This window comes from Ranitomeya imitator, chromosome 1 (genome assembly GCF_032444005.1).
Source record: "Ranitomeya imitator isolate aRanImi1 chromosome 1, aRanImi1.pri, whole genome shotgun sequence".
NCBI lineage: Eukaryota > Metazoa > Chordata > Amphibia > Anura > Dendrobatidae > Ranitomeya > Ranitomeya imitator.
In genome coordinates, this window is record NC_091282.1 from 1,108,735,228 (window position 1) to 1,108,748,923 (window position 13,696).

Below are 13,696 nucleotides of genomic sequence, written 5' to 3' on the forward strand. Positions count from 1 at the left end.
ATCTTTATTTAAAAACTGCATTTTGTGTTTATATTGTCATCTTTGTCTAATATTTACATTTGTTTAGTAATGAAACATTCAAGTGTGACAAACATGCAAAAGAATAGGAGATCAGGAAGGGGGCAAACACTTTTTCACACAACTGTAAATACAATTACGGTAAGTGGAAGCGACATTGATATATAATGGACGTGTTGACCCGTCTTTGCAGAGTTTCAAAGTTGCAAGTACAGAGGCATAATTTACTAATCCAAAGGAAAATGCTGGTGTGCGGTAAACACCCCAGCAACTCGCCTACTCTAGTTTTTTTTTTTTTTGAGTGCAGACAATTTTTTTTCACTATATTCCTAATGCTTCACTGACAGCATCTATGCTGTGTGACTTCAGGTGAAACCTGTTGGTCAAGCAGGAGGAGCTCTTTTGCCAACTGGTAACTTCTCATTAGAGCTGGCGATGCAGCGCACCGTCACTGCACATCCAAAGGAATATAGCACTGTGAGGGCATACAGAGTGTGCATCAGAATTGACAACAGGTGCATGTTCAGTAGAGCAGGGACTAGCTTAGGGTACCGTCACCCTGAAACGACGCTGCAGCGATACGACAACGATGTCGTATCGCAGCAGCGTCGCTGTTTGGTCGCTGGAGAGCTGTCACACAGACAGCTCTCCAGCGACCAACGATCCCGAGGTCCCCGGTAACCAGGGTAAACATCGGGTTACTAAGCGCAGGGCCACGCTTAGTAACCCGATGTTTACCCTGGTTACCAGCGTAAACGTAAAAAAAACAAACATTACATACTTACCTCCCGCTGTCTGTCCTCCGGCGCTGTGCTTTCCTGCACTGTCAGCGCCGGTCAGCCGGAAACCAGAGCGCTGACGTCACCGCTGTGCTTTCTGGCTGGCCGGCGCTGACACAGGATGCAGGAGGAGTGCAGAGAAGCACAGCGCCGGGGACAGACAGCTGAAGGTAAGTATGTAGTGTTTGTTTTTTTTACGTTTACGCTGGTAACCAGGGTAAACATCGGGTTACTAAGCGCGGCCCTGCGCTTAGTAACCCGATGTTTACCCTGGTTACCAGTGAAGACATCGCTGAATCGGCGTCACACACGCCGATTCAGTGATGTCAGCGGGAGATCCAGCGACGAAATAAAGTTTCAGACGATCTGCTACGACGTACGATTCTCAAATAATAATAACAAAACCAGGCAACATAATAAACATGCAAGGGGAATTCAAAGCACTAAATAGTGCAGAAGGACCCCTCACCAAACATAAGAACCAACTCCATGCAAATTACCAAGAAAGGAGTACACCAGGAGCATATAGGTAATAGAAAATAGTAACAATACTTTATTAAACCACATATGTTAATACAAAAGTATGACTAGTATCATCAAAATAGTATCAGAAAGTACAACGTGCAAGGATGATAAAAACATGAGTGGGTATCCACCCGGTGCGCACTGACTATGGGGCCAATGTAACAATCGAATTGTAAACGCATGTCACTGTGGGTTTAGCTGTGTCAGATGTATATTATTCAATCAACAACACCCAGTGGTATGACAGCCCAAACATGAACCAAAGCAGCGCTTACCTAAACAGGGTCCCAGAGCCAGGCGCACCGGGAGCGATCCACCAACAGAACCCCCGACGCGCGTTTCGCCCACGAGTTAGATGGCTTTATCAAGGGGAGATGATAAAGCCATCTAACTCGTGGGCGAAACGCGCGTCGGGGGTTCTGTTGGTGGATCGCTCCCGGTGCGCCTGGCTCTGGGACCCTGTTTAGGTAAGCGCTGCTTTGGTTCATGTTTGGGCTGTCATACCACTGGGTGTTGTTGATTGAATAATATACATCTGACACAGCTAAACCCACAGTGACATGCGTTTACAATTCGATTGTTACATTGGCCCCATAGTCAGTGCGCACCGGGTGGATACCCACTCATGTTTTTATCATCCTTGCACGTTGTACTTTCTGATACTATTTTGATGATACTAGTCATACTTTTGTATTAACATATGTGGTTTAATAAAGTATTGTTACTATTTTCTATTACCTATATGCTCCTGGTGTACTCCTTTCTTGGTGACGTACGATTCTCAGCGGGGTCCCTGATCGCAGTAGCGTGTCAGACACAGCGAGATCGTAACGATATCGCTGGAACGTCACGGATCGTGCCGTCCTAGCGATCAAAGTGCCACTGTGTGACGGTACCCTTAGTCTCTGAAACAGACATCACTGATTGTGCTTCATTTAAGGGTGGGGAAAGCAGCTACAGCTTAAAAACAAAAATAAAAACAAATAAGAAAATAATAAAAATAATAAATAATAAAAATAAAAACAAAAAAAATAAAAACAAATAAGAAAAAAAAAGTATTTTTGTGTATTCGGTTATGATTAGGAGAAAGAACATCTAGTAATTACTAACTGTCCAGTTAACGAATTCTAAAAGTATATAACATGACTAGCTACGAAGTTTAACAAAGATTGCTCCTCAAAGTGAAATGGTTAAACTGTCTAAAAATAGGCAATCATGAAATAAAAATACGGTCAAGGTTTTATGAGCCGAGAACGAGCATTCATTGTTTTTTTTTTTTCCTTTTTAATATCGGATTTACAGAAGTCTATTTAGTTCCGCAATTAATACAATTCACGCAATTAAGTGACTATTCCTGCAGCAGGAAATTATGTCTGACTTCTCTTTGAAAAGAATTAGCAGTAATGATGTCTGTAAGACATAATTAAAAGGTCACAGCTAAGAGCGTAGAATTTATTACTTTTCTGGAACTCACCTGTAAATGGATTGAGGTGAAATTTCTCTGAGCCGGGTCCGTGCAGTGTGTAAATGATCTCAGCATTAGAGCGAATGTCTGCGTCGCTGGCTGAAACTTGAAGGATTAACTTCCCGGAAAGGGCATCTTCAGATATGGTCTCCGAATAAGAATCCTACAAAATAATAGTACAGGCACATTTGAAAATGTCATTAATAATTAGTCTCCTTTTATGTCAAGTTTTATGGGTCCACAGAACCAAATAAGGTCAGAATTAAAGGGGTTGTTCAGCCTTAAGAAACAAAACCTAATAATTATGTTAGCGAAAAGCTATGCAACTGTTAATTCTATACAGTAAAAAGTATAGCGATATACACTTTGTAGAGCTAGAACGTTAGGTCACCATTCTGTCATCTATTGGGTCAATAACTAAATCAGGACCAGGCCATCTTCCATTGTTCATGACCAGGGTTGTTTCATACAGGCCATCGGTTTTAAGAGCTCTATCATTCTTTCTCATTTGACATTGAAATAATTTTTGATTTTTCTTTTCATGATACATCAGGTCTAACATTTATGAAGTTTGACATTCGTTTATTTACTGTTAATTGGGGGAAATGTAACAGGAAAAAAAAAAAAAGGGAAATTTTCACTCCTCAGCAATGAAAGTGCAACAGCAAGAAGGGAAAGGCGTGAAGTCTCTGGAAATCTCTAGATTGATGGACATATTAATGAAGGATGAAAAATGGAAACTATTTTTCAAGCATCTTGAATGATTCAGGAATACTTTGGCTTGGAATCAATAAGGTTAGTAAGTGTTGCCTGAGGAATGTTCTGCCAATCAAGATCCACTGCCGACAGCTTCCTTTGCAACTGTCGGTTGTCGTTCCAGATTTGCTCAGTAGTAGACAAGTCCAGAGACCCTGCAGGCCATGGTAGCATGTTTAGGCCACACAGGCTGCTCATAGTAGCACAAGCAACATGCGACCTGGCATTGTCATGCTAAAAAATGGCTTCTGAGACACTTTGGATAAATGGACGTACTACTGGTTCCATGACCAAATTAAAGCAACACTGAGCTGTTAGTGTACCTGGAATGAAGACTGGAGGCTACTGTACATACTGCCACGCCATTATACCGGTACACAACGTTGCCGGTTCCTGCGACTGTTGACTCTTGAGCGAGGTTACAAAACATTACTTGCATCACTACCGTATATGCAGAACAGCCAGACATTTTAAGTCATTGGGTGGTCCGCAAGCAGTTAAGGCATAATGGATATGCTACCTATATTCATCTGGAGATGGTCCGACACATTTGCTAACCATAAACCACAAAAACAGTGTGGATGCATCCACAGACATACAGGTGTAGAAAACTTTAACTTGACAGTTAACCTATTACATACAATTGAATCTGTCAAGCTACAGTTGGCTACATCAAGGTATCTAATACACTAAATAAAAAAAACTGCTACATTTGCATATAAATTAGAAGCAGCCGTTTTCTTTTATTTCCTTTTCCATCTTGTCTATGAGCTAATTAACACCATTAATCCAATGGGTCATGCTACAATATTACGCTGTATAAGGGCATCTTAATGGTTAATGCACATTTAAATATTTAGATTTGATGTTCTCATGTTTGAGGAACATTTGTATTCATCAGTTATTTTTGTTTATTTCCTTGGAAATATAACTTTCAGCAAAATGTATGCTGTGCAATCGTTTTAGCAAATGTTTTATGCCAAAAAAAAAAAATCAGTCCTTAATGTGCCTGTCCTTGTATTGAATTTCAATGTGGAGTAGCTGCTTCTTGGGTATGCCCAGCAGCATCGGGAAGAGAGCAAAGCTAATTCTTGCACATACACACCAGGCAATAAAAAAATAAATCTAAATAAATTAATATAAATAACCTCACATTTACCAATATCTCCAGCATATCAAAGGTCCATCAGGCTGCAACATTTTCAATGTGCAATAAAAAATAATCAAAATCGAGAGTGGTTGATACCTTTTAATGGCTAAGTTGCGTACATTTGATGAGGAGATCTAAGTCTTAAAATCTTGTTATCACCTTTTCAGTTCGCCATTAAAATATATCAAGCTCTGAGGACTCTCAATTATTTTTCTATCTACTTGTGAAAATGTTGTGAAGTTATAGTTTCCATTAAAAGCATCATTCCAGGGTTTCTTTTTTTATTGCAGTGATGGAGTGGTGCTACTAACAAAGTCCCTAATCAGGGCTGTGGATTCGGTAAACCAAGCCTCCGACTCCAACTCATACTCCTCAATTTCCTTGACTTTCGACTCAGGCTCATAGCCTTGCCTGACTACTGAGCAAGTACACAAAGTGCAGTACACATTAATCTCAATTAAAGTGGAGATGCTTAGATTAGGAATAGAAAAGAAATTTATAGGACATTTTATAACTTTCCCAAATTATTATGAAAACATTTACATCACATCCGGCACTGAATTACTGTACCCAATTGATTACTTTAGGAGTCAGAGTCGGTCCATTTTATTCTGGCTACAATTCCCACTTCACCAAAATGGGCACATACTCCGACTCCACAGCCTTGCTCCTAATATAATACTCAGTACCCGGCGTCTTCAGCTCTTCCTGGCACTGCTTTTTTTCCTGATCTGCCATTTTGTGACCACAACTTTTGATTGACCGTAAGTCAGAAGTGACAACCGCTCAAGCTAAGTTTATTAGAGCCAGAGCGAGGCCCTCGTAGGCTTCCATTGAAAAGTGACTTCCGGCTCCTTGACCAAACACTGAGCTATCCAGCAGGTCAGAAACTGCTGGGGACGGACAGGAGTGATGCTGATAACAGCAGAAAAAGGCGGATCGTAAATGTAAGACTAAGTGCAGGGGCCTCAAATTAGTAGCACCACCCCAGTGTCACAATTAAAAAAAATGTTGGGACATTTATCACTTATCCAGGAGTTCGTTAATACACATCTGATTGTTGGGGGTTTCAGTACAAGATGCCTGTAATTACTAGAATAGGGGTCCCAAGCCCCCATTTCTCCCCTCGGCATGACTGCAGTACAGCATGGGGATCGGCTGTATCCTTCAGCCACACACACAACGAATAGAGTGGCAACATGAATTAATTACACTGAATCAAATTGGATAACTTCAGAATTGGGCCACGTTTCGATTTTTTAGCCAATACCTGTCAGAAAGACCTTTTGTCCATAGGAGATCTTACTTTTAATAAATAATCTTTATTTTTATATAGCGCTAACATATTCCGCAGCGCTTTACAGTTTGCACACATTATCATCGCTGTCTCCAATTGGGTTCACAATCTAAATTCCCTATCAGTATGTCTTTGGAGTGTGGGAGGAAACCGGAGAACCCGGAGGAAAGCCACGCAAACACGGGGAGAACATACAAATTCCTTGCAGATGTTGTCCTTGGTGGGATTTGAACCCAGGACTCCAGCGCTGCAAGGCTGCTGTGCTATCCGCTAAGCCACCGTGCTGCTATTTGGTGTCATCGTACACACATGCCCAATGTAAAAAAAATAAATAAATCATTCACCAGGCAACCATTCATTCACTGGCTGTTCTACCTATCAATCTGGTCCTATCCAATGTGTATGTCACTTGACGAGATTATGATGATACATACATATAAATGTACCTTTTCACAAACCGGGCTATTGTCATTGGCATCGAGGACTTTCACTTCCACCACTGCTCTGCTGGCATATAGTCCATCTGTAGCAGCTATGTTGAGTAGATAATTGTCCTTTACTTCTCTGTCGAGTGGCTTTCGAACATACACTTTCCATTCCTGCTGTAAGTTCTCAATTGCAAATTGCCCAAGTGGATCCCCTCCTAGAACAAAAAACATGAATCACTCGCTCTCTAATCTAAAAAACTAACATGTACAATTTAGACAAACAACAACATTCTTGGGTGAAGGAAAAGGAGAGAACATAACTGGAATTCCTGCTATCTCATTAGGTTATCAGACATGTTCTTTCAATAGTTCTCTTTGTGAATGCCTCAGTAATTACATTTTGCAAGAATATAAATATTGTGGTCTAAGAACTTAAGATCTGGGAATAAATATGCAGAAATAATCACCGATCCTTGACGAATCACCATCATAGGCATTATGTGGTGTTACCCTGATTAACATTTTAACAGTAAATAATGTAGTTCTAGTTGCAAAGCTAATGAAAATATCACTAATTATCATATGTTGAAAATAGATAAGGATGAGAAATGTGAGAAATGATGATCTGCTGCACAGACTGAGAGACAAAGACAAAGCTGCTCCAAGCTCAAGGGTTGTGAAGGGAGGGGGCGAACAGAGCTTTTGGAAATCAAGAATGAGGCAGCATAAATTAAACACCGTATGTATGCCCAAAAACTTTGATTTTCACCGATGGTAATTAGCTAAACAACATAACCTTAGGTTCCAAGGACAGTATGTGTGATGTAACAAAATATATACTACAAGAAAATAGTAGTCCAACATATTCAATGATTTCTACAATCATAAAAGATAAAAGTTAAAGTTCTTACCTGTAATATACATTGTGACTTCTTTATGTATATCCTCAGAGTCATCATCTGTTGTACTCAAGATGGCAATAACTCCACCTGGAGGGTCATCCTCACTGACTGTGCCTTTGTATATTTCTGCACTGAAGCGTGGTGGATTATCATTCACGTCCATCACAGTAACTTCAATTATGGTAGATGATGACAGCACTTTATCACCGTGATCATAGGCAACCACTATAATGTTGTATTTGTTCCTACTCTCATGGTCAAGCTCACCAAGCGTAGTAACCCAACCAGTTTCCAAGTCTACTGAGAAAAGATCTTTCATTTCTTGTGGATCCTGTGCAGGTGCCAACATGTAGGAAACATGTCCATTCAGTCCTGAATCCGAATCGACGGCTTTCACCTGGATGACCTTAGCTCCTCCAGGAAGGTTTTCTACAATGAAAGCCTCATAGGGGTTTGCCTCAAAAACAGGTTTATTGTCATTAGCATCTTTAACCTGGATGCTAACATCCACAGAAGAAATTACCTCGTGATCTCCATGAATATTTTGAGCCAACACTGAAAACTGGTACCATTTTGTGGTTTCGTGATCCAATTGCTTTTCAAGTTTTAGTCGGCCATTCTGTTTCTCTATCACAAAAATGTCATCAACGTTACTTTCAGGTGTGTTTCCTTTTACAAGCTGATATAGAATAGGCTGGCTATTTTCTGCCCTGATAAAATCAAGCTCTGTACCAACAGGGGCATCTTCAGAAATGCTCAAAGTATAAAAAGGCTCTGAAAACTTGGGTAACTGAACTTCAGGTGGAAGAATTATAACAGAAACAGGGACAATGCTTTCTCTTGGTGGTGATCCTCCATCGGATGCTTTCACAAAAAATGGGAAGACTTCATCTTCTAACCCAACCAAGCTTTCTTTAGTAGTTATGATGCCAGAATATTGGTTTATTTCAAAGTTTTCTTCTATACTTTCAGATTTGGCTTCAAGGATGTATGATATATCAGCATTAGCCCCCTCATCAATATCAGATGCTAGAATTCTTACAATTGAAGTCCCTCGAGGTACATCTGATGGAATACTTAGTTTATACTCAGTAGAGCGGAATTTGGGATCATTATCATTGTAGTCTGTTAAAATGATATTGACAACACAGAATCCAACTTTTCCACCACCATCTTTAGCCATTATACTTATGGGGATGACTTTATTAGCGGGACTCTCTCTATCCAGCTTCTCTGCTGTAAACAACTGCCCTCTCTCGTTTATGTAAAAACTGTCCTTTGCAAATTCATTAAGAATATGGTAAGTTACCTGCCCATTAACCCCAGAGTCCTGATCTACAGCATTAAGCTCAGTCACAAGGGTTTGCACTGGGGAATTTTCCGAAAGCTCCACTTCATATTGATTTTGTGCAAATGTAGGGTTATGCAAGTTAGAACTTATTACAGCAATATGGACCTGAGCAGAACTTCTAAAAACACCATCAGAAATGGAAACGTTCAGGATGTACAATGGTCGCATCATCTCTTTCTTTAAATGTGAAACAGTAATTGTTCCCGTTTGAACATCAATAATAAAATTCATATCTTCATTTCCTGAAATGATTGAATATTCCAACTTTTCACCGTCTGTACTATCAGGATCTGTAGCTTTTACACATGTTACAAAGCTTCCTTGTCTTGAATGCTCACTTATTTTGGCTTCATAGATTTGTTGGGTGAATACTGGGGGGTTATCATTAAGGTCCACCACAAAAACACGTACGGTAGCATCACTGCTTAAAATAGGGACTCCATTGTCAACTGCCCGGACAAAGAAGGTATATTCATTTAAATATTCGTAGTCTAATGGTTTTGCAATAGTTATCGACCCACTATTGCTATCGATATGGAAAAATTGAGAACTATTTCCATGGTTGCTTACAATTTGATATGAAATGGCTTTATTTTGGCCAGAATCTGCATCCGTGGCCTTTACTTTTACAACAGATGTTCCAATTACCGATGCCTCTGACAAGGTGGCAACATACGTTTTCTGCAGAAACATAGGTAAATTATCATTGACATCTTCTAAGATGATATCAACAAAAACTTCCGCATGTGCTCCTGTGACAGAGTCTGTTGCTCGAACTCTAAGTTTATATGCTGGATGCGACTCAAAATCAAGGGGAGCTATAACGTTAATTACACCTGTGTTGAAGTTAATATTAAACTGACTGAATGGATCACCATCTGTGATGCTGTATATTATTCGAAGCCCTTCTGGGCTGTTGGCTTGCACATGCACAACAGGACTGTGGAGCTGAGCATTTTCGGCAATCACCGCACTGTAAAAAGGCTTCTCGAAAACTGGCATTGCTTTATTCATTACTGTAATTGGGACAACAACCTCTGCTGAATACGATGGGCTTCCTCCATCTTTTGCTACTACCGTTATAAAATATTCCTTATTAAATGCATCAGGATCAAATTGCTTTTTTAATGAGATTGCACCAGATGGCCCAATCTGGAAATTTTGTGAGTGTTCTTTTAGATAGTAATGTATCTCTCCATTTTTTTCAATGTCTTTGTCCACAGCAGTAACATAGCGAATTATATCACCTATTTCAGCATCCAATGCAACCATGGCATAATATGGAAGATTGACAAACACGGGGATGTTGTCATTAATGTCTTCAACGGTTACTTTTACTAAAACATGTGAAACTCTTGGCGGTTTCTGCTCATCTGTAATTTCTACAACTATTTCATACAAATCCTGATGTTCCCGATCGAAAGGTATTCCTGTCGTTGAAAGGACACCAGATGTGAGGCCAATTTTAAACCGGATGTCTGGGTTGAGGATACGGAAAAACAGAGGCTCATTGATACGATTGCCGATCGCACTAATGACAGTTAATGTTTTTATCTGAGTGCCATTTTCCTGTACCAACGCTGAGTAAGAGCCTTGAGTGAATTTCAGGGAACTTTCTTTGCTTTCCTTTACGTTAATCTTGACATAGGCCAGACTAGAGAATCGTCCATCAGAAGCTCGAATGGTTAGTTCATACCGACTCCTTAATGGACTTGTGCTTTGGACAGTTATGACTCCTGATAAGAGGTCAATAGCAAATTTATCACCGATATTACCTTCAACTATAGAATATATGATTTCAGAAAAAGATCCAGAATCATCATCTGTGGCATTGACTGCAATCACCTTCACTCCTTTATATGTTGGTATCAAAATGGAAGCTTCATAGACTTCTTGAGAAAACACTGGAGCACAGTCATTGATGTCTACCACATATATAGTTACATTGGCTGCATGTTCTGCAAATAATCTGGGATAGCCCATATCATGCACTTGCACGGTAAAATGGAATATATTTGTTTGCTCATAATCTAGCCTGGTTAGAGAGCGTATTGCACCAGTGCTGGAGTCAATGGCAAAATACTTGTGGACAGATGGTTCAACGATCTGATATACTAGAAGTGAATTTGCCTCTCTGTCAGCATCCGTAGCCCTAATAACCAAAGGGAAGTTTTCATCAGTCAGGATGACACTGTTGACTGGTGCAGACTCACTGATGAGCCCGCGATAGTCTGTTTGGACAAATATGGGAAAATTGTCATTTTCATCCCGAATGTGAACAACGAGAGTCACATTTGTAGATAACCCAGCCATGTTTGTGGCTTGAACAGTGAGTGTATAAGATGGAACAGTTTCATAATCAAGATGCTTCTGTGTTATGACCACACCAGAATTTGGATTAACCTCAAAGGCGTTCATTACATTTCCACTTTTTATCTCATATGTGACGGAAGACTGGCTGTATGTGGAAAGCATTGCAACAAAACTTCCAATTCGTGCTGATTCACTTATTTCTACTGAATACTCTTTCTTCAGAAATTTAGGGGCTGCATTATCGGACACAGTGACAAGAATATGTACAGATGTTATCTGGCTCATTGTAGGAGTTCCATGATCTGAAGCCTTGATCACCAACTCATATTGACCGTGACTGTGTCGATCAAGCTCTTTTGCTGTCTTAATAATTCCTAAAACTGGATCAATGGAAAAAGCATTTGCAGTGTTCCCTAGGAAGGAAAAGAAAAGAACAAGAAAGAAATATCAATTTATAATGAACTATATAACGTGAGCTGCTTTAGCAAAAAGAGCAGAATAACCATCTGCACAAAGAATATTGAGACTCTCAATGAAAAACATGAATATGCAACGTTACTCATAGAGAACTCTAGCTACACATATAAACCAATGTCCTTAGAGAAAAATTCAGTTTAAAAAGGTTATTTTCATGAATGCATCACTGGTAAAAAATAAGGTGTTTTTTTTATAAAATACTATTTTCCAATTTTCTGATGAATACGTATTGTTTGCATAAATACCACATATATTGTAAGGCTGAGAAACAAAGAAACAGACAGATGTAGATCAAGAGGAAAAGAAGGAGAGAACAACAGAAGTAAGGATGAACAAAACAGAAAGGATGGCTTGGGATGAGAACTGTGTCATAAAAATACTTATTTTTTTTGCGTAAATGATGCTTTATATCACATTTTTGCCCTACGTTTGGTATGTTTGCCAGAGAAGCTACCAATATACACCATCTATTACTGGACATACTGTAGGCCAAAAGAATATTTTTTGGGCTTCTGTCTGGCTTGTAAAAGTCAGTAACAGCCCAAAGCAAAGATTACAAGGGCCAGTAAAAAACATCCAATAAGTAGATACATTTTTTAACACGAGAGTTTATGGGTGATAGATACCACTGCATAACATCCTTTACAAGTATTCACTTAATGGCTTTATTAAGGGCTATTCAATAGCTTTTCATGACTGAAGTGCTAAACAGATGCCATTATAGCCAATAGCATTATAGCCTACTACTTATCTACTATATAATGGTCTAAGGGTCACTTCCGTCTGTCTGTCTTTCTGTCTGTGTCTTTCTGTCTGTCACGGATATTCATTGGTCGTGGCCTCTGTCTGTCTTGGAAATCCAAGTCACTGATTGGTCGTGGCAAAATGCAGGCACAGTCCGGCGGCAAAATAGCCACTCCTTACTCCCCGCAGTCAGTGCCCGCTCCATACTCCCCTCCAGTCAGTGCTCACACAGGGTTAATGGCAGCACTAACGGGCCACGGTGTAACGCACTCCGTTTACGCTGCTATTAACCCTGTGTGACCAACTTTTTACTATTCATGCTGCCTATGCAGCGTCAATAGTAAAAAGATCTAATGTTAACAATAATAAAAAAAATAAAAAATACTTATTTACTCACCGTCTGTCGGCCCCTCGGATCCAGAACAGGCCTTTCCCGCGCCTCGCGACGCTCCGGTGACCGTTCCATGCATTGCGATCTCGCGAGATGATGACGTAGCGGTCTCGCGAGACCTCTACGTCATCATCTTGCAAGACCGCAAAGCACTCTTCAGACCGGAGCGTGTGAAGAGCGTCGGTAACCGCTTCGATCCGGGGGCCAAGGGAAGGTGAGTATATAACTATTTTTTATTTTAATTCTTTTTTTTAAACAGCGATATGATGCCCACATTGCTATATACTACGTGGGCTGCGCAATATACTACGTGGGCTGTGCAATATACTGCATGGGCTGTGCAATATACTACGTGGCTGTGCTATATACTACGTGGCCTGTGTTACACACTATGTGGCCTGTGTTACACACTACGTGGCCTGTGTTACACACTACGTGGCCTGTGTTACACACTACGTGGCCTATGTTATATACTGCATGCGTGGGCTGTTATATACTACGTAGCTGTGTTATATGCTATGTGGGCTGTTATACACTATGGGCTGTGTTATATACTACGTGGCTGTGCTATATACTACGTGGCTGTGCTATATACTACGTGGCTGTGCTATATACTACGTGGCTGTGCTATATACTATGTGGCTGTGCTATATACTACGTGGCTGTGCTATATACTACGTGGCTGTGCAATATAGTACGTGGCTGTGCAATATGGTACGTGGCTGTGCAATATACTACGCGGCCGGCCGCGAACAATCAGCGATAGGCGCAGTCCTGTGTATTCAATGTATTATTCTAAAATCTTCATAAATAAACTACATACATATTCTAGAATACCCGATGCGTCAGAATCGGGCTACCATCTAGTAGGTTATAATGACATTCATTTAACCGATTTGTCATCAAAAAGCTCATGACATAATTGATAAATGGATCCGATATTCTAGGGGTGACAGACACTACTGGTTGGCATCCATCAGAGCCCACATTTAGCTTACAAGTTGTATGTTTTCCTGGTGCGTATGTTAAACATAAGCCTTAAAGTGGATAAACTAGCCTCATGACTGGTCATCGATATCAGAATGGTGGCGATACCACAG

The 13,696-nt window shown here is 40.2% G+C and overlaps 1 protein-coding gene across 3 annotated transcripts in view; it reads right to left on the reverse strand.

The window, feature by feature from the left end:
• FAT1 (FAT atypical cadherin 1) overlaps positions 1–13,696 on the reverse strand; it is a 244,376-nt gene that overhangs the window by 67,867 nt on the left and 162,813 nt on the right. For all 3 annotated transcript variants that reach the window (XM_069744372.1, XM_069744371.1, XM_069744370.1), the window contains exons 10-12: positions 7,330–11,397; positions 6,437–6,633; positions 2,797–2,950 (exon numbers count right to left, since the gene is read on the reverse strand). In XM_069744372.1, the coding sequence (XP_069600473.1) occupies positions 2,797–2,950; positions 6,437–6,633; positions 7,330–11,397 (4,419 nt within the window). The remainder of the gene's footprint in view (positions 1–2,796; positions 2,951–6,436; positions 6,634–7,329; positions 11,398–13,696) is intronic.